Source organism: Rhea americana, unplaced genomic scaffold (assembly GCF_003343005.1).
Source record: "Rhea americana isolate MKP2758 unplaced genomic scaffold, rheAme1 scaffold_304, whole genome shotgun sequence".
NCBI classification, from domain to species: Eukaryota; Metazoa; Chordata; class Aves; order Rheiformes; family Rheidae; genus Rhea; species Rhea americana.
Window position 1 is genome coordinate 131,182 of NW_028186429.1, and position 19,210 is coordinate 150,391.

The 19,210-nt window shown below is 37.9% G+C and overlaps 1 protein-coding gene across 2 annotated transcripts in view; it reads left to right on the forward strand.

Annotated features, from left to right (window-relative positions):
• Nucleotides 1-19,210, forward strand: part of SLC44A5 (solute carrier family 44 member 5) — a 108,603-nt gene that overhangs the window by 51,555 nt on the left and 37,838 nt on the right. For both annotated transcript variants that reach the window (XM_085309822.1, XM_085309821.1), the window contains exons 2-3: nucleotides 5,018-5,066; nucleotides 16,816-16,889. In XM_085309822.1, the coding sequence (XP_085165948.1) occupies nucleotides 5,018-5,066; nucleotides 16,816-16,889 (123 nt within the window). The remainder of the gene's footprint in view (nucleotides 1-5,017; nucleotides 5,067-16,815; nucleotides 16,890-19,210) is intronic.

Below are 19,210 nucleotides of genomic sequence, written 5' to 3' on the forward strand. Positions count from 1 at the left end.
GAATATAAATATATATATATATATTTATATATATACATGTGTATATATATTTTCATAGAAAGATTGGAACAGATGTCTTTAGCTGTAATTAACTTAGAGGATTATATACAGGCTTGCATTAAAGCATTAGGAGAATGTATTTATGATGTGATCATTTGACTGAAGCAAGTATTTCTAGTTATCCATGTGAAGCAACATAGATATACTCTGTGCATCTAGATACATATATCTAGATGTAAATGTACTTACTGGTAATGGCTTATTTTTATATGTATTTGTAGTTACAGTTATTTGATAGCCCTTTGAAACCCAAGGAATAGCTGCAGATGAACTGAAAGAAGAATGTAGCAACCTAGGATACATATGCTAAAAATCCATGCTGCAGCAGGCAAAGTAGAGAAGTTGATCTGTCAGCATACCTGGTAAATACGCTCCCTTGACAAGAGCACTGTTACTCGTCTCACTTGTGCTGTAACCTTTCCCTTCCTCAGCTGTGCATGCTCTTCTGGATCCTCATCCATCCAATGCATCCATTACTGTCGCTTCTCATTATGGCAACACTGAATCAGAAGTGTTGTAATTTCAAATATTATTCAGGTAACTTGTTTGGGGTATTCTGAAAGAAAAGACAAACTTCAAATTGACTGTAACAGCAGTAGAGCTGAAAATACATGCAATTCTCAGCCTTATTGTATTTTAATCTCAAATGAGTTATGGAGTCTGTACAGCATCCAATCAATAGGTAGTTAATTAATAACCGGTCTCCATTCTGATTTTGTACCTGTGCTAACCTTCGCATCTTGGCTGTGTGTTTAGTAGTAATGAAGCTGAAGTTCCTACCAAAGATGAATAGAGTTGCAGTAAGTTGACTGTTTTTTGCTCGTTGAAAGGGCTAAGTTTTAAGGGGGAAAAAAATAAAATAAGCATGTTCTTCATAAAGGGAAGCACTGATGATCTTTTTATGTACTTTCTTAAAAGCAAGTATCTCCCTTGCAGTATCTTTGGCCAGTATTTTATGAAACTGTGTGTTGCATGAGTGTGTATGTGTGTGTACACACACATACATATATGTGTGTATCTATATGTGTATATGTGTGTGTGTATATATACGGGGGGGTGGAGAGAGAGAGAGAGTGCACGCGTGCTGACTGCTTAAAATGCAGAGCATGCCAAAACCACAAAACCACTGCATAGCAGCGAACTCCTGGCCCTGCATGACAAGTGACATTTCAGACCTCCAGGACTGCTTATGACCTGATCAGAAGTTACATGAGAGAGTGATAGACTTTCTGGGACCTGAGAAAACCCCCTTTCAAATTTAAGGAAGCCTGCATTTAAAAAAAATCATTTTGGCAACCTCAACTGTTGATGCCCAGCTTGAGATAATTTAGCAAGAAATTTCCTCTTTGAAACTCAGGCCCATTCCAGGTCTCTGTAGTAAAGTGACTTAACGCTAAGTCACTCGAATGTACTGGCTTGCCTTTTAAGTGCAGATCTGGGTATTTTCTGTTACATCTTTATCAGTTGAAGACCTTCTACTTTATAAGCATATAGGAAACAACTATTTGACACAAAATGGACTAATCTTTGGCATCTGTGTGATTACTAAAAACGAACTGTTAGAGAATTAGAATGTGTAGCTGTGAGGGACACTGATCTGCTGAAAATCGATGCCTGTGGCTTACACTACATTGTTTTCTATAATGAGCAGCCTTGACCAAAAGTGAGAAAAAAAAATCTAGCTGTCATCATTGTAAGGAAACATTAGAAGTCTCCTGGATTAAATTCATCCTTGATTTATATGAATGGAGATTCATCAGGTAAGAATTTGACCTATAATCCCTTTACTGCGATTAGTTTGGAATACAGTCTGTAATCCCCATGTCTGCAAATGTTCTAGCATGCATATAGCTTTAGGGTTAGGAGTCTGATGAGACTTATGTATAGAAAGTTCTCTGCATATGTAAGTATTTACGAGATTACAGCCTAAAGGGATTTTGGATTTAAAGTTGTAAGCTGAATCTGACAATGAAATTAATGGAGATTGCTATCAAGGTTTCGCATGGTATACACCAAAGTTCGTATTAGAAATACAAAGCAGAGCTATTATAAATGTTCCAAACCACTGTTAAAGAATTCTAACTTAAACTCAGTATTAAATGAAGTGTTGGGGTTTTGTAAACACTGCTAGAATTGTAGATGTTAGATTAAAGCATGATTGAATGATACTGGATGGACTTTCAGATTAGATGAACAATACTGGGGGTGCCAACATCTACTAGTCAAAGGAGAAGAGACAGGAAAGCCTGATCAACCATAAATGTTTGGCAAAGGGACTCTATACAGATACTCTTTCCTGCTGTGCGAACTGTACTTCGTTTTTTTGCTCCTGTTTTTTCATCCCCATGAAGCAGATGGTGCACATGTGTGCGCTGCAGGGGTGGCATGCAGACAGACACGGACAGGAGCTCGCTCTGCCCGCAGTCCTGCTAGCTGGACTTGTGCCAGCTGGTAGTTGCATTGCTGTGTCGCATGTGCTCTTAAGGTTTTGATGGAGTTCATAGACATGAATCAATTGGAAGTGAGTTAATGCTGAAGTCTGTGAAAATAGCATGTGGTACAAAACACGGTTCTCCTTTCTGCATAGAAAATTGTTGATATTCTAAAGTAAAATGATTTTCAGTAGCAGAGAGAAGCAGGTTATTTTTAAGGTAGCTGCTCATGAAGGGGTGTTTACATGTGTGTGTGCACACGCACGCACTGTAGTGCTCTGCAGTGGCTGATCTCAGATAAAAGGACAAAGTCAAGTGGGAGAGAGATGAAAGGAGAGGCCAAGTCATCTGACAGGAAAGTGCTGATGGGAAGCATCCATTAGTTTCAATAGAAAACACTGTCCATTGCAGGTTTTAATTATTGCTTGATGAACTGAATACAAGAAATCTCTTTCTCATTATCGGTTTGCTGACTGGTTTATGTTCTCTTTATAAAGTATTACTTGGCTAGTAAACTGTATGCATTTTAGAAATTACTTTGTGGAAGCCTATCTCTTAAAATACCATTTTATTCCTCTGACAATCTGGAATGATTCTGTTTATATGTAGGTGGAGTCAGACACACAAAGAAAAGAATGGTGTATTTTATTCTAATAAACAGAATGATTCTTGATATAGGAATACTAAGCCAATATAGTTTTGCAGAACACTAGAAGATAATAAAAACTCTTGACTGAAAAACTTTAAGGTTATTTTAGGTGTTCCTTTGCTTCTTTGAAGAATGTTCATTCTTGATTTCTTTTAAAGATTCAAATTTACAGACTGTCTGGGTTTATATGTTAAAAGCTTCAGTAAAAGCAAATTTCAGCTTCAAGGAATTTAAGGAAAAGAATTTTATCTCAAGCTTAAATTAGCAATTAGAATATTAATAGTTCTCAAAATAAATACAATTTGAGATGAGGTAAAGTGCACTAAGCATTTTCTCTGAAGTGTGAAACCAGAAGAAGTTCATTTGGATCACTGATCATTTTAAAGTAACTGGAAGAATGTACCACTAAGTACTTAAATTATTATTTTTGTCCACATTTTAGTCAGTGATTTATAAGAAAGGTAAAGCTCATAAGCCATTTCTTGATTAATTTGTTAACAAACTGACACCTGTTTACTGCTCAGAATGGCTGTGTTCTGTAAAGTAATTAGGAAACAGCTTACTATACAAGCGTATTTTTGTTTGTGTGGGTGTTTTTGATAAAGATCTTCTGTAAAACCAGCTATTACTTCTTGTTTGTTGATATCATTTGAATCTTAAGTGGATGGTTTGTCTCATTATTATCATCCTCAAACTTGTGTGTTAACCAAGATACAACTACATATTTGACTAAAAGAAAACGACATTGCTGGTGAGCTTGCCACGTTCTGTGCTGGTGCTGCTGCTGACCCTGTCCATGTACAATGCAGCTTGGTCTACTTCTTGCTTGTGCAGAGCTTCCGCAAGCACCTGAATAAGTTTCTGACTAAGGCTGTAAGGGCTAGGCAGCATACTGGTGTGTAAGTAACAGGGTGCATTAGCAGAAGACTACAGCCAGTAAAATCTACTCAGCTCCTTTTCCAGGCTTCTCTTCCCCAGCTTGCTCAAAACCAAGAACTTGTAGTTTCACCAACTAAGTTTGCTACTGAATGTAGTGGTTCCTGATTGAAATAGCAGTAAAGAACATACCCACACTATACTAGCACTGGTAATGTGTAAGATGTTGGGCAGCAATAAATCTGACCCACAGAGAGTCCTTCCTATCCTGCTTATAATTACAAAATATTTGGGGTGATTGTGAGATCTTCAGTGTGACAAGTGGCTCACAGCAGGGTCACTGCTGAATTCCTGCAGTCTCCAGCCGTGGCGTGTCATCTGTTAACCTCCATGGAAGCGAGAGCAAAGCCGAGCTGCAGTTAACTTACCTTGGGGCTGTTATTCCTGTATCCTGCAACTTTGATGCCTGCAAAGTCTTCTAAGCAAAGCAATAAGAAGTAAAAATAATTCTACAAGACTGTAAATATAGGAACTCAGTTATGTTGAAGTCCAGACATGACTTGGAACCATTTATTTAGAGAAAAATCACCAAGACTTAGCTTGCAGCTCCAGAGAGAGAGGTTCAGTTACATGCTGCCTCACACACTTAGCACGTGGCTGTGGGACACAATTTCTCTCTCAAATATCAGCAACTTTCTGCTGTGAACAGTGTGCATTGATATTAAGATATGATGTACAGTAAATATGATTTACCCTGTGGTAATGGGAGCCCTCAAAGTTCTTAAGCTAGAGGGGAAAAAAACTGATCTTGCCTACAATTACTAAGTAATTACACTGGTGAATTATGGATATTGTTTGCATGAAATTATTTTAACAGGCCTGGTTATAAGGGAATATAGGGAAAATGTTCTTAAAGGACTGCTTTTAACACCTCCTTGCATATAAATTACATTTTTTTTTAATAAGGACTTATTTTTATACTGTTTTATTTTAAATGCAGGTGAACCAAGGAAATTTGATCCAAAGTTCAGAGGACCCATTCATAACAGGTAAATATGTTAATACAATCTATTTCACTTCTTAGTTTTGCAGTGAATAGAGATTTTAAAAATTGTTAAGAAAGTTTTTGAATTTGATTCTGCATTTCTCTTTAGTCCAGAAGCCTAGCCTTACCACCTTGAGGATATGTGGCTATTGGGAAATGCATAACTATTCTTCTGAGTTCTTCCAATCTGAATGCCGTATTTAGAAGCCAGTACCTTCTGTGTTATCTTGTGCTGATATAGGTAGGACCTTGTTACCAGATTTGAACTGGCCACGGTGGCTATACCTGTATTATTTGTGGTGTTGGTATGTTCTGGGATCCCTTGGCCATGTGTTGCAGCTTGTCTAGTTTCTGCACAGCATGTAGGACTGAGACCCTGGCAAAGTCTGTTCTTCAGCTTATAGTCAGCTTTTCTGCTTCTCTAGCCCTCTCATCGGGGAACTTGTTTATTTCTCTCCAGAGCAGGGCCTGGGTGTGCACCATCACATTTGTATTGCGGCTGACCAAGAGGGTGATCCCTGGCAGTGTATAGATAGTGCTTTAATAGTGACAGCAGTAATGCAAATCAGTGGTAGTGATTTGACTGCTGGAGGGACTCAGCCCTGGAGCCCTCACTTGAGTGAACAGTTCCTACCTGCATGAAGAGCACTTGTGAAGTGAACAGGACTACCTGTGAGTTTTCTCAGATGATGCATCTTTCAGTGATTCTGTTTGTGTTCTGATGCGCTGAAATTGTTCCTTTTCCCTGACATCACTCCCTAAAATAATCTGTGTTGTGGCTGTGTCTTGGATAATGGATCAAATCAGAGTATTGAACTGTTTGTCGTATCCCTTCTAGTGGCTAACGAAGATGCCTTTTCCATACTAATTCCATCCTAAACACTATGCTCTAATGGTCTCGGCCTGAGCTTAGGGTTTGAGACCTGGCATTGTTTCTTTGCCTTATGACTCTAGGCATGATGTTATATACTTAGGTTGCTAACTAGAAGTGACTTATTTAAGCACTACAGCTAAGGTGTGTCTAAGTTAGAGAGCAATAAACAGCTTAAGCTGTCTCCTATTCTCCCTGTATATATTGTCAACAGGAAAAATAATGGAGGTACTTTAATGAAATTAGTAGTACTTCTTCACAAAGGAGATAAACGCATTAAGGACTATAAAATTCTCTTGCACAGTCTTGATGAAGACAATACAAGGTAAATGGACAGTTTTTGCAAATTCAGCTCCTGATCTTTTTTTTTCTTCTTTCTTTTTTTCTCTTTCTGTGAACAGTTTGAGGTAGCAGTTAAATGAGGCAAGGAGATGAACACCAACCTTGATTCCATGTAGTCACCACTGCCCAAGTAACATCTCCCATAACTCAGTGGCAAAGGCTTGCAGTTGTTCTTGGGTAGCACTGAAACAACACAGCTAGGACTTTCTGGGCTTTTCTTTCATGCAGCGTGATTCACCAAATAATCCTTCTAGAAGTGTAGCTCACTGTGTTGAAGCTGTTTCAGAATTACAGGGCATGTTAGGTCAGAGGTAACTCTGTTCCTGTGAGCTCTGTGTTCCAAGACACACTTTTAAACTCAGGTGCAGTACTATGTGAATGGTGCTGTGTCTGAGGTTAATAGTTCTGAAACCTAGTGTGGGACCCAGCTTGAATACAGCAGGGCTATGAGCCTTAAAGACCTTGCTGAATCTGAGCTCTCTGTAAAGCCGTTTGGGTATTAGTTCCACATTTCATAGTATGTCTGATTGTACTAATGTAATATTTCTTTTATTACCTGGGATAGGTCAACTCTTTTACTTCCAATAAGACCGTTGGAGACTCTATAAAATAGATCAGTTCTCTAAGCATTAGGGGTATGCTTCATTCTGCAATAGACCATAGGGCAGTGATACCTGAATTGGGGTTTACTTAACAACTAAGTGCACTTAGGTGGTACTGTAGTTACCTTGACATGGCACTGAACTAAAGCTGCTTTGCTGATTTTAGATTCAACCTACTGATTCTGCAAGATGTTTAAATGACTCAGCTGACCTCTTGGGATCATCAACATATCACTGTGCTGTACGCTATAGACATGCCCTTGAAGTAATTTAAGACACTTAAAAAAAAAAAAAAAAAAAAAAAAAAAAAAAAAAAAAAAAAAGGCTATTTTTTAATTGTGTTTTTCCAGTTACTGAGATAAAGTGATTAACAAACCACAGTCTTTCAGTCAAATCAAAACTAGCTAATTTCTATGGACAAAATGCTTTCTTAGAAGATATTCCTACAAGTTCAGCAGGAAGAAAATGGGCCTCTGCCTGAATTAGCTTCTGACTTTGTGGCTCATCTACAAGAGGAGAGGCACTAGGAAGCTGAAAACATGCATTTTGCCCAGACAGAAGAGTACTTAATAAGTTGTGTGGTAGGGCAGATCTGTTTGTATGCATTGTCATGATGCATGTAACTGTATAGGATATGGGTGGGGAAACACATATCTTTACTTTCTGCTGATGGAAATTATTACTCTGGTTTTAACTTCACAGTCAGATTTCATTGATCAGGGAATAAGTTTTTGTTCATTTTTGAAAACTGGGAGGAGGAGCTTTTAAGTGTTAAGTCTCCAAATTTTACACATCTTCTTGGAAGGACCTGGAGAAAGGTCACATCCCATTACTGTGGCTGCTGAAGCTGGTGCATTTTTTTGCGTGTGCTGTGGAGTAGAAATGATGTTTCCAAGTTGTTTAGCAGTTGTTCCAAGCAATTCCCCAAGCTACTGAAAATCTGAAAAACTGAAACTAAAAACCAAGTCTTAATAATGGTGTGTATTAAAGTCTATTAAGGAATATATTACTCACACTATTTTAGTCAGGTAGGCCATTTGCCAGGAGATTCAGTTATCTGGACTTTAATTACTGTTGCTTTAAAAGAAGACTTATTGCTGAGAGAGATGAACAATAGTGGGTAAAAGGAACAGTCAGCTAGGCAACGTGTGTGCTGCTTTGCTAATACTGGTGCTCTCAAGGGTGTTGTATATGAGATTTGGTTTGTTTCATGTACACATCTTTTTGTTAAAAAGGATGAGAATGTAATGGCTGTGCTGACTGTCTCTCAGCAAAAAAACCCTCATGCCAATCCAAAGTGATGTCTTCTCTTGGTTTGGTTACACACTGAGCTCCTCTCAGGTTATTCCATTCCCATTCTGCAGCTTTCAAAACTGTTCACCTCTTCTCTGTAGAACTATGTAATATGTGATGGAAGCGTGCATTGAAAAAGTGAAGTGTATGCAGCCTAAAAGCCAGGGGAGGTAGTTATAAAACATTTAGTACTTCGTGACAAAACCGCCTGCCAGAGCAATCTGACTTTCGTTCATTTAATAGTAAGTGCTGCAAATGAAAACGTGTCTCTTACCAGTTAGTGGGTTCAATAGATTGCAAGTGAAGTGAGTGAAACTGTTGAGAAAACATCAGAGAGACTATGGACAACAGTTCAGTGTTTTCCAACTGTAACGTAGTAAATGCTAGATTAGAATTTCTTCTTTATCCTTAGTGAGAATAAACAGTAGAGAAACACCAATTATTCATCAGCTTTTCTTTCTCAGAAAAGTGCAGGCTTGTTACACTCACTTGAGCACACTCTGTTCTTTTCTACATAAAATGTATTTTTTTTCTCTTACCAAAAGCTAATTGTTTTAGAAATAAATGGAAATATTGGTTTAGGGAGTGAATCCTAATTTGAGAATGATCTTTGTAGTTTTGCCAGTGACACTTTGTGCATACAGTGTGTATAGAAATGAATTTAAGTGATAGTTTTGAAAATGTTATTCACTGCTGGTATATGTGTCTTAGTACCCCAAAATACTTATAAGATGTTAAATATTGTACCCATCATGTGAATAAACCCACAAGCTGTAGCAGTAGCCCTGTACTTTCTCATTCAAGATGATGTCGCAGGAAATTTATTAGGTAAAACTTGTGGAAGGAAATAAAAACCTCAGTGCTGTCTGTCAATCCGAGCTGGATTTTTATTCCTCCCTGACACCCAATCTGATAATCAGCTTAACTGAATTCAAATGAGCTGGGAAAGATTTATAATAATGATACCTGGCAACAAAAAATATGTAGCACATCCTCTGTAGATGGTTTTTAGGTCTATCTCATCTCAGATTCCTCAAAGGCAAAACTCCCTGCAAACCAGTTTCCACTTCCCCGAGAAGTTCACCACAAGGAACTGAAGAAGCTTGGCACCTCCCCGCTGCTGAGTATATGTTTACTTGTCTAGTTTCACAATTCTAAAAGCAGGGTATCCCCCCATCCGTGGTGCTGAAATGGCCTCTCATACTGGAATTCTAGTTTGTAAAATAAGCTGGGCTCTACTGGGCAGTCTCAGTATTTCATGCAAATGCCAGATGAAGGAGAGCATATTCTGGGGAAGGCTACTGAAACTAAGAATTCATAAGGAATGAAGATAGACTGTGTTACTCTTCTGTAAAAATAAATAAGCATTTTCTCTACCTGCATCTTAAGATATTTTAAATATGCTTCTGGATAAATCAGTGAGGCATCTTCATACAGGTGGTAGAACAAGTTTCTCCCTTTAGCTCAAGTAATTATACTCTTTTTGGGTATAAAGTTAACTATTTTCCTGCATTTAAATTTTCCATAAATTCCAGCCAGGGAATAGATATACTGTCATAGCACATTTTTCTTAATAGCTATGGGAAAATAGAATTATTAAAGCTCATTTTTAACTTACCTCTAATTTCAATTTGTCTGAACTCTCTCCCTTGTCCTGTCTTACTTTTCCCTCTCCTTCATGTAATTTCTTTCTTTCTTTTTTCTTTCCTTCCTTCCTTCCTTCCATCCATCCATCCATCCAGCCTTCTTACTGGTTAGACTCATTGTAGTTATGTTTGCTGTCCTTTCAAAGACATGAATTCGTCTTTGAGGTGGTTCCCAATTTTCACTATGCTGTGAAGCCTTCTCCACAGCTACATCCAAGCTGACTGAAGATGGTGTGCCCCAGCTACTTAGCTTTATTCAGCATCTTTAACATGATAAATTCATTTTCCTCGATGCAAAACTGAATGGCTCTTGGCTACATGCTGTGAGGGCCAGGGACTTCAAAAATATTGAGGCTGGTTGAAAGGAGCAGTTTGGGGTGCAGCACCAAGTTTTTAGCATGTTGCAGCCCATAAATGGAAGGCTCTAAAACTAATGTTTTGATATGTAAATATATTTCTTTTCTGGTCTGTCCTCTAGTAAATTGCGCTGGTTTGTAGTTGTAGGGTTTGTTTTGTTTTGTTTTTTTGATTTCACTTTACAGCAGTTCTTGCTCTTAGACGACTCTTTCCTTTCCCAATATGAATTTTCCTTTTAATTGTCTTCTTTCTTTGCTTATCTTACAAACACTTAGTAAAAATAGACCTGTTGAAAAACTCCTGAGACTAGGAACTGAAGATCAGGGTTCTGTGTTCAGCTCATTTTTTTCACCCTCTGTTGGGCCTGAGAGTGCCTTCTTGGAGGCATGGATACGGATTATTTGCCTGAAGGACCTTGGGAGGTAATCAGATCTAGCTTCTTTCTGTCTAAACCTATGTTTATAAACATTTTTGAGGTATGTAGAAAAATAGTTCTACTAGTTAAAAAAAATTCCTTGGCATTCAGCCTTCTTCTGAGCAGAACTTACCTTCTTTTAATATCTGGAAAGACAGTGGCTAATATAAATTTTCCTATTGTGTCACCTATCACATATAATATAAGTTTATTCTCTAAGGTTTCTGAGAAAGGGAAAAACACAGATAGATCATTGTACCCTCAGTTTACAAAATCTCTCTTAGGTCACTCTGCAGTCCAGAGAGCTATTTATAATTCAGTGCACATACTCTAATGTGCTTGGATTAAATGCTAATAGAAATAAGGTAATAGATGTCTTTTTGCCCAGGGCAGTGCTCAAGCTGGTACACTGACACAAGGAGTGGGTATTCACTGGAATGATGAGGCTAATTTCAGTCTCCAGACTTTCTTTCCAAAAAACGTTGAATCAGATTCTTAGCTGATGTAGTTCTGTAGCTTTCCATTGATTCAGAAGAGACAGATACACTTTCACTGACTTAGGATTTGCTCTAGTGATTATTAACAAATATGTTGGGCAAAAAAAAAAAACACTTTAAATCAGAGGAAGGATGAAGAGAGATGATATTTTCTTAACAGTATGTAACTAACTTTTTTTTTTTTTTTTTTTCCTCCCCCCCCCCCCCCTTGAAAGAGTATAGCTGAGGAGGAGGAGATGACCTGCATTATAAGAAGTCATGCAAGAGTGCAATAGCAGAAAATTCAGAGTTAATAATGACTTAATAATTGTCTGCCAAGAAATGTTGCAACACCACATATTTGTCTTGGGACTGCAAATACTAAAAATAGGCTGCAAGTCACAGAGATGTGAAGTTTATAAACAGTGTTACATCGTTAGAGGTGTTTGAAGATCAGATACTAGGCTGACAGTTATTTCTACCTCTGTCCTCATTTCCACTCCCTGTCTGTTTTCCTCATTCTCTTTTCCTGTAGCATTCCTTAGGCATTTTTTCTTCTCCAACTCCCTGTCTCTTTCATATGTTTTGCTGTATTTCTCAACCTTTCTGTAACCAAACTGCAGATGAGAACATCTTTAGTATTTGGTACACTGCAGATGAGAACATCTTTAGTATTTGGTACCTCGCTGCCTAAGATTCCTTTCCTGCCTTTCTCCACCCTGCCTATGTGCACTGTTGTTTCTTCGCATCTTGGGCACAGAGGTTGTGCCAGAGGCACATACTTTGAGGTACTTGGTTTAATTTTATTGACTTCTCCAGATACAGTACAGGGTTTTTTTTACCAGTTAAATTAGCATTTTTCCACCTAACCTGCATTTCCCTCTGTCTTCCAGCATGATTCCTCTTCCCAAGACAACTAAGACTACAACTTTTAAAAACATGGAACCATAGAAAGTACAGCTTTTTAGAAAATCATGTAATTATAACCCCCAACCTCAAAGTAGAATCAAGTATGTCTCTGCCATTCCTAATAGAAGTTTATCTAACCTGTCCTTTAATGATGTGCTTTGCAACCTCTTCAGCGCTATGCCAGTGCTTCACTGTATTAGCCATTAGAAAGTATGTTTTGTTGTTGTCGTAAGAATATGACACTCTAGACTCCTTTTGTAAACTAAATATCTTGAATGGTTCTTGCTGGTTGTAAGCTTCCAATTGTTACTTTCTAGACTATCTCTGATTATTTTATGTATTTGTTTAAGTTCAGTATCCTTATTAAGGCAAATATCATGTTTTCCATCATGACTGAAAACCAGTAAACCCATGGGTTCTCCTGCAATTTGAAAAACAATAGTATTCCATAACCACTTAGCTACTTTCTATAAGAGGCTGGAAAAATCAGAAATAATGTCTTGAGCTTCATTAGCAGTAGAAGCTTTACCTTTTTTTGAATACAATATGTCTCTTCAGAGATCTACAGAGCAAATTCCATTTATTATGATCAATAACGAAATAATGTTTTATTTTTAAATTATCTTTTGTGCTTTTTAGAGTAAATAGACTACTAAAGATATTACTTAGACTGCACTGGAGTCTTAGACTCTGCTAAGAGTCTACCATAGATAAATGTTAGTAGAATATAAATGTTGTTTTTGCTGGTAGGGTTTTGTTGGTCCACATATGTTTGATTACATGTTGTGTCTATTATCAATATAATGTGTTGTGCACTCATTAAGTAGGAAAGCTTTCATTTTTTCTTTGAGTTCTTGTTTTATGTTTTCTGATTTGGGCATGCAGCGTCTACAGACAGCTGCCATTTGCAGGTTTCATTTATGAATATTGAGACTTTTCCCAGAACCAAACAATACTTTCTGGATCATAGTGTCTGTAACTAAAACTTACCAGCTGAGTGAGCCAATATGGGCCATTTACCTGATAAGAATACCTGTCTGTGCAGCAGATACTGCTTCTTGATTCAGCCCCAGTGAGTAAGGTGTCTTCAGAGCTGCTCATGACATGTTTTGAAATAACATAACATCACCTTGACATAATATGATTTAGCCAGGGAAGTCTTAAACTGCAAGCTGTCTGTGAGAGTCAAGTGGGGAGGAAGCACACGCAGAAGTGAGGACATTAGCAGTCAGCTTAATGTGTCAGCAGAGTTGAAAGTGGTAGCCTCAAACTGACTACAAATGCTTTGAATCTTGTTTTGCTCAGTTTGCATGGTGCCTGTCTCAAGGCTACTTGTAGGTGCTAATATACTGGTACTACTGCTTAACTAATGAACATAAAGGTCTCTTTCTAGTATGACATCTTGAATAGAATTGCACTTGTGACAGATTGTTTAGAGGCTTGGGATATGAAACTGCCAAACAAACATAGGTCCTTAGATAGTCATTAACCATAAAAAAAATTTTTAGAGAGTAACAAGCTTATATGCACTACTACTCAGTGTTGATATAATTTTCTTTTTGCTATCTATTTATCAATCATTCATTTATTTGCTGAGATTTCATTATAGAGGCACTAAGTTTTGCTTGGGCACACTGTCACATGTAGCATGGTGAGAGAAGCCAATAAGCCAATAGATTTCTGGAAGATGGTGGAAATCAAATCAGGCCCATAAATTAAGCCAAATTACAGCAATAGGCAGTAAAATCTGATGTGGGAGCCTAAAATGTGTACTTCACCAAATGAAGGTATTTTCATACTTCACCTTGAAAAGATGAATCTCGTGGTTTTATCAGTGATTTATCTCTAAGAAGCTGCAGTGTTCAAATACATTGTTAGGCTCACCAGGGCTTGGTTCAGACTCTGGAGCTTGGTTATTTAAAAAATTAGCTTAAAAATGGATGTGTTTTCAATTGATTTCATGCTTCTGTTTGTATTTTAATGTATAATGCAATAGGTTCATTGCGCTTTTACCATATTATCATATTCTACTATGTGCATGGTTGTCTGTACAGCCTTTGCTATTAGCAGAAGCATTTTTAATGTTTTCATCATCTATACTATAGGAAATGGTAAGTGCTTTTTCTCATTGATCTTTGAGTGGTTACACATAATTATTATATAAAAGTGTAGTGGTGCTATCCATAAGAAATATTATGGACCCCGTATGATAAACTGTGTTTTCAATACCAAATCTCAAAACCGTATATCCATTAATCCATCTTCCTTAGGATTCAGTTTAACGGTTCAGTTTCCTGAGTGATTTTCCTCTGCCTCATTTTCCTGAAACAAATTGGAAAATCAGATTTGCCATAACAGATCTCATTCTTAGTTTTAAAAATTTCACATCAAATCTGATTTCAGTTAAAGCATGACTGGACATGTTTTGAGTAGGTTTAAGTAATAAGCGTGAGTTTCCAATATCTTTCTCTTTGGGAAGAGACAATTTCCATTATTTCAGTTCCTGCAACCTTGGAAACTTCATTGACTTCACAGTATAATTTGTATCATAACACAATTATTTTAATTCATTCATTCAAGATGTTTTGTAACTATTTTTTTTCTCTGCTGTGGATCCTTGTGCTTATGAAGTGAAATTCTAGTCTTACTGAAAGTGAGCTACTTGAGCCAGCATTGACATTACATGGAGCTGTGATTTCACCCATTGTATCTAGTAAAATAAGCAATACAAGAATTAGTCTCTCTGAATTATTTTAGAATCCTCTGAAGCTACCCAGAAAATTTTACGTAGTTTTTATAATTTTTAAATATTTATGTCAAAGCAAAACTTGGAGCCGCATTCTAGTAAAGTGTTTGTGGGTACTTGCTCATGGTAATTCTGCAAAACTTTCAAGTATAATCTACCACAAATGAGTATAGCCTTTAATTAAATTTAGTTATCATAAAATGAGACCTGTGAGGATTGGACTAGAAGAGGTTCTTGAGAATATAGAGGTTGTAATTAAAGGATTTACAGTGCCATATTTCTGATGAGGCATCTTTTATTAAGCACTGTGTTGCTTAAAAACTACTCGGATGAGACAAAAACCTAACTTGAGCAAACAGTGTCAGAACTGCTTCTAGACAGGGGCTAGGCAAATGAGCCGCGTTGTTTCTTCTACTTTAGCTAGTTCTGCTTCATTAGATCGCTGTCACACTGACCTTGAACCCTGTACCCGCCTATCTCTGAATTACTTTCAATAATTTTGAAACTCTATCTTTCTAGAGAAGTATATGGAAGCATGTATCATGCTTTTTTCACCTGGAAAAACTTTTCAAGATCTCCAGTTGTTTAAAAGATCCGCCAGCTTTCTCTCTGTTATGCTAAAGAATAAAAGCTATTCAAAAGAGGAAATGTAGACTGGAAAGTGGAAGGAATGGTCGGCACCAGTTTGAGTCTGGATTTTAAGATTTTTTTTTACTTGAGAGCTTCAGTTGGTTACTTGACTCCTTGAAAAGACTTGAAAGCAGAACTGAACATTGCTCAGGTCATGAAGGCAGTCCTATACTTTCTCTTTAACTATGAGCACTCATTAGCTTTCCTGAGGTAATGCTGTTCACTCATCTTTATAAACAAGTGCTTGTGAAGGTAGTTTATGAGGGAGAAAATTGCTCATCTCTAACTGGAGTCCTAAGAATGTATTGCCTCTGTAAATATGTACCTGCCCTTCTGCTACCTGCTTTTCTTAGGAGTGTCATGTCTCATAGTAATTACATGCCTAGAACTTCTTTTAATCAAGGTGAGACACTGAGAAAGAATGAATCTGAAAAAGTATTGTCTTGTGATGCTGACATTGCCCCTGCAACCTTAGCACTTGGGTTAATACACAAACCTACAGAAGCGAGCATGATAAAGCCCCTAATTTTAGAAGAGTTCACTGGCTTCTGGGCACTCACTTTGACACATCTCAGACTCAGATTTTTGTAGAACCATTGCATAGCTAGAATTCAACTATAACTAGAATTAGAAGTGCTCAACACTTTTTTAAAAATAAATAAATAAATAAATAAATAAAAATCCCAAGGTGCCTATAGATGAGCTTTCAATGCTAATTGGCAGAACTAAAATGTAGAGTCTAATGGTCCACATTTGCACTCCTGTGCCTGCATGAACTTAATATTCAGACCAACAAATCGAAGACAGTAGTTTAACTGAATGCTCAGATGTCTCAGTTGTCAGACTGGAGAGTGCTGTTCTTTGATTGCATTTCTGTAAAAAGGAAATATGGCTCTTCATGATGTTTTCTTTTTCCCTTCATAGAGCATATTTTAGCTGCACTAAATGAGATCAGGCAGCCATGTCAAAATCTTGGGCAGAGATCAGGGTAGTTGCATCTATACTTTTCTCATTTTGTTCCGTTATTTTTCCACTCATAACCTATTTACAATAAAGGTAATGTGTGTTAAAACTTCATTTCAATCCATTTTCCATAATATTTGGTGCTAATTTTAAAGAATAGATACTGAGGCTGTTACAGATATTCTGTAGTAGCTTACACCGTAAGTGACCTGTGCATTCAATGTTTTAAGTTATTTAAGAATGTTTAAACCTCTTCCTCAATATGTTTTTATTGCTGTCTACAATGAAAAAGGCATGTATATTTATTTACTGCTCTTCCTGTGAAAACAGGGCCTTATAGCTCAAACATGATTTTGCAAATGGGACTTCAGAAAATACAAATGGCAGATGCAAATATGCTTACAGTATATTCAAATGTGAAATTCACTATGGAACTCAGTGTTTCCAAAGGGTCATATTAGATACCTTATTTTTAAAAAATGTTCCTTTCTCTCTCTCTTTAGGCATTGTACAGATGTTATTTGCTGTGTAATCTTCATAGCTGTCATTCTGGGTTACATTGCGTTAGGAATTGTCGGTAAGTAAGCACAGGTATAGTGATACTTTCTCACACACAGGGGAAGCAAATCTGTGAATTTACTGATTTACTGAATTTACAAATCTCTGAATCTACTTTTAACTGGTATGTTCATTTAATTTATATTTACATAAAGCTGTCCAGTCAATGCCTTGCCTAGAAATGAATCATGAATTAACACTCAGTGTCTGTTGTAACTATGGAGAAGTTCAAAACCACGTGTTTGCTGATGTAAAACTTGATGTGTATTCAAGTAAAATGCTGTGGTTCAATAATTTTGCTACCATAAACTGTAACTGTAGTGTAAAAAATTTTTATTTGTCATTAATCCAACAAAAAAAGTTAAAAACAAAGTTAAAAGCCAAACATCTTATTTTAAGAGGCGTTAGAATATTGCCAAAAGAACCTATGTGAGTAAATGGAGAAGATGGAGATTACCACATTTAATTGCGGGATCCAAAGCTGTTTGCATATCAGAATTTTTGTTAGTAATATCCCTTCTGTTTTGCTTGTGTGAGAGAACTTTGAATGCCTTTTGTGTGAAAGAACAATTGATACTGTAAGATATACATACTGTGTATCTGCACGTTTGCCTGTACTTGCTAAATTTACTTGTAAAAGTTCATTTTGGCCCTGTCTTAGATGCAAGACAAGCCATTGGTTTTTACTGTTATTCTGTATTACTATTTTCTGTACAGAGAAGACCTGCTGTTTAGAGCATGAAAAGATGACTGTGAGCTAGGCTGATTTAATCTCTGCAATACAAATCATAAATATCTGAGAAGATACTCTATCCTCCCACTAAACTGTACCATAGGATAGCATCCTGCAAGCAGCAGCACTGGAACTGTGTCCTCTCACCTTTCCTCTAGTACCGCAGTACTGAGCATGTTCTGAAAACTCTGTTCTCTCTCTTGGGCACTGGGAATTCTCTGTGTGTATTTTATTCTTTTCCTCATTCGCCTACCTTACTGCCCCTCCATGAACCTTTACATCTTCGGGAAGCTGGAGAAGTAAGGAAGCAAATAGAATATCCCTGCAAGTCAGAGCAGGATCGGGGACCATTGGAGGGAAGTGCAAAGCCAGCACTAGGCAGTGAACCCCAGAGAGATAACAGTGGTGTAACGGATGACTGATAATGCTTACACATGGAAGAAAAGATTTATTTTCAAAACTCATTATTGACTTGTCTGATCCCTGAGTCCCCTCGGTTTGGAGGGGGACTTGTCAGAATATGGATGCAACATGTATCTCTGCTTACTAAACCTGTTCTGGAGTAGACCAAAGAAAAAGAGGCAAATTAGTCCTAAGAAGCAGTAGCAGCTGCTGAACTGCACAGCTGTTGCAGACCTGCTCAGCCTCCCACCTGGTGCTGGGAACATCTCATGTCTGAAGGCTATTGCTCTGATGTCTGTGCTGTTGTCCTCTTCCTACCTGTCGATTGATTCCTCATTGATGTTCTGCTCTCTTCTTCTGTCACTGTTCAAATGCAAAGCCAGACTTAAAGGAGCTGGACTCAGATCAGAATAGCATTTATTGTTTTCTTGAACATGCAAACATTCCTGTGACTAGTGACCAACTCCTTTGCAGGCAGGCAATGTACTGAAGTGCTGCTGCCTGGCCACCAGGAGAGAACGGAGCTCCAAGATCAGTCTCTCTTCGTTGGTTAGGACAAGGTCACCCAGGACACCCTTCCTTGTAGGCTTCTCCACCACCTGTGACAGGAAGCTATCACTGATGCACTGCAGGACCCTCCTGGACTGTTTGAGCCTAGCTGTGTTGTCCTTCCAGCAGATATCTGGGTGGTTGAAGTCTCCCATGAGAACCAGGGCCTGTGATCGTGAAGCTACTTCCAGCTGTCTGTAGAAGGCCTCATCGACTTCCTCTTCCTGGTCAGATGGCCTGTAGTAGACACCTACAGCAGTGTCCCCCATGTTAGCCTGCCATTTGATCTTTACCCATAAGCTCTCAGCTGCCTCCTCCTCCTGCACCCCTAGGCAGAGCTCGATGCATTCCAGTTGCTCTCTCACATAAAGAGCAACTCCACCACCTCGCCTTCCTGGACTGTCTTTCATAAAAACCACATAGCCATCCATAGCAGCATTCCAATCAGGCGAGCTATCCCACCATGTCTCCGTGATTGCAATGAGATCATGGCCCTGCGATCGCACACAGATCTCCAGTTAAAACTGGAACCTGTCCCTGGAACCAGATCCAAAATTTGTAGATGGCCAGTTCTACCCTTCTTAGCAGGAAGATTTGGATTCTTGATAAGAAAATTTTTAGTTCGGATCCAGATACATATAGTCCATGCTTTTCAT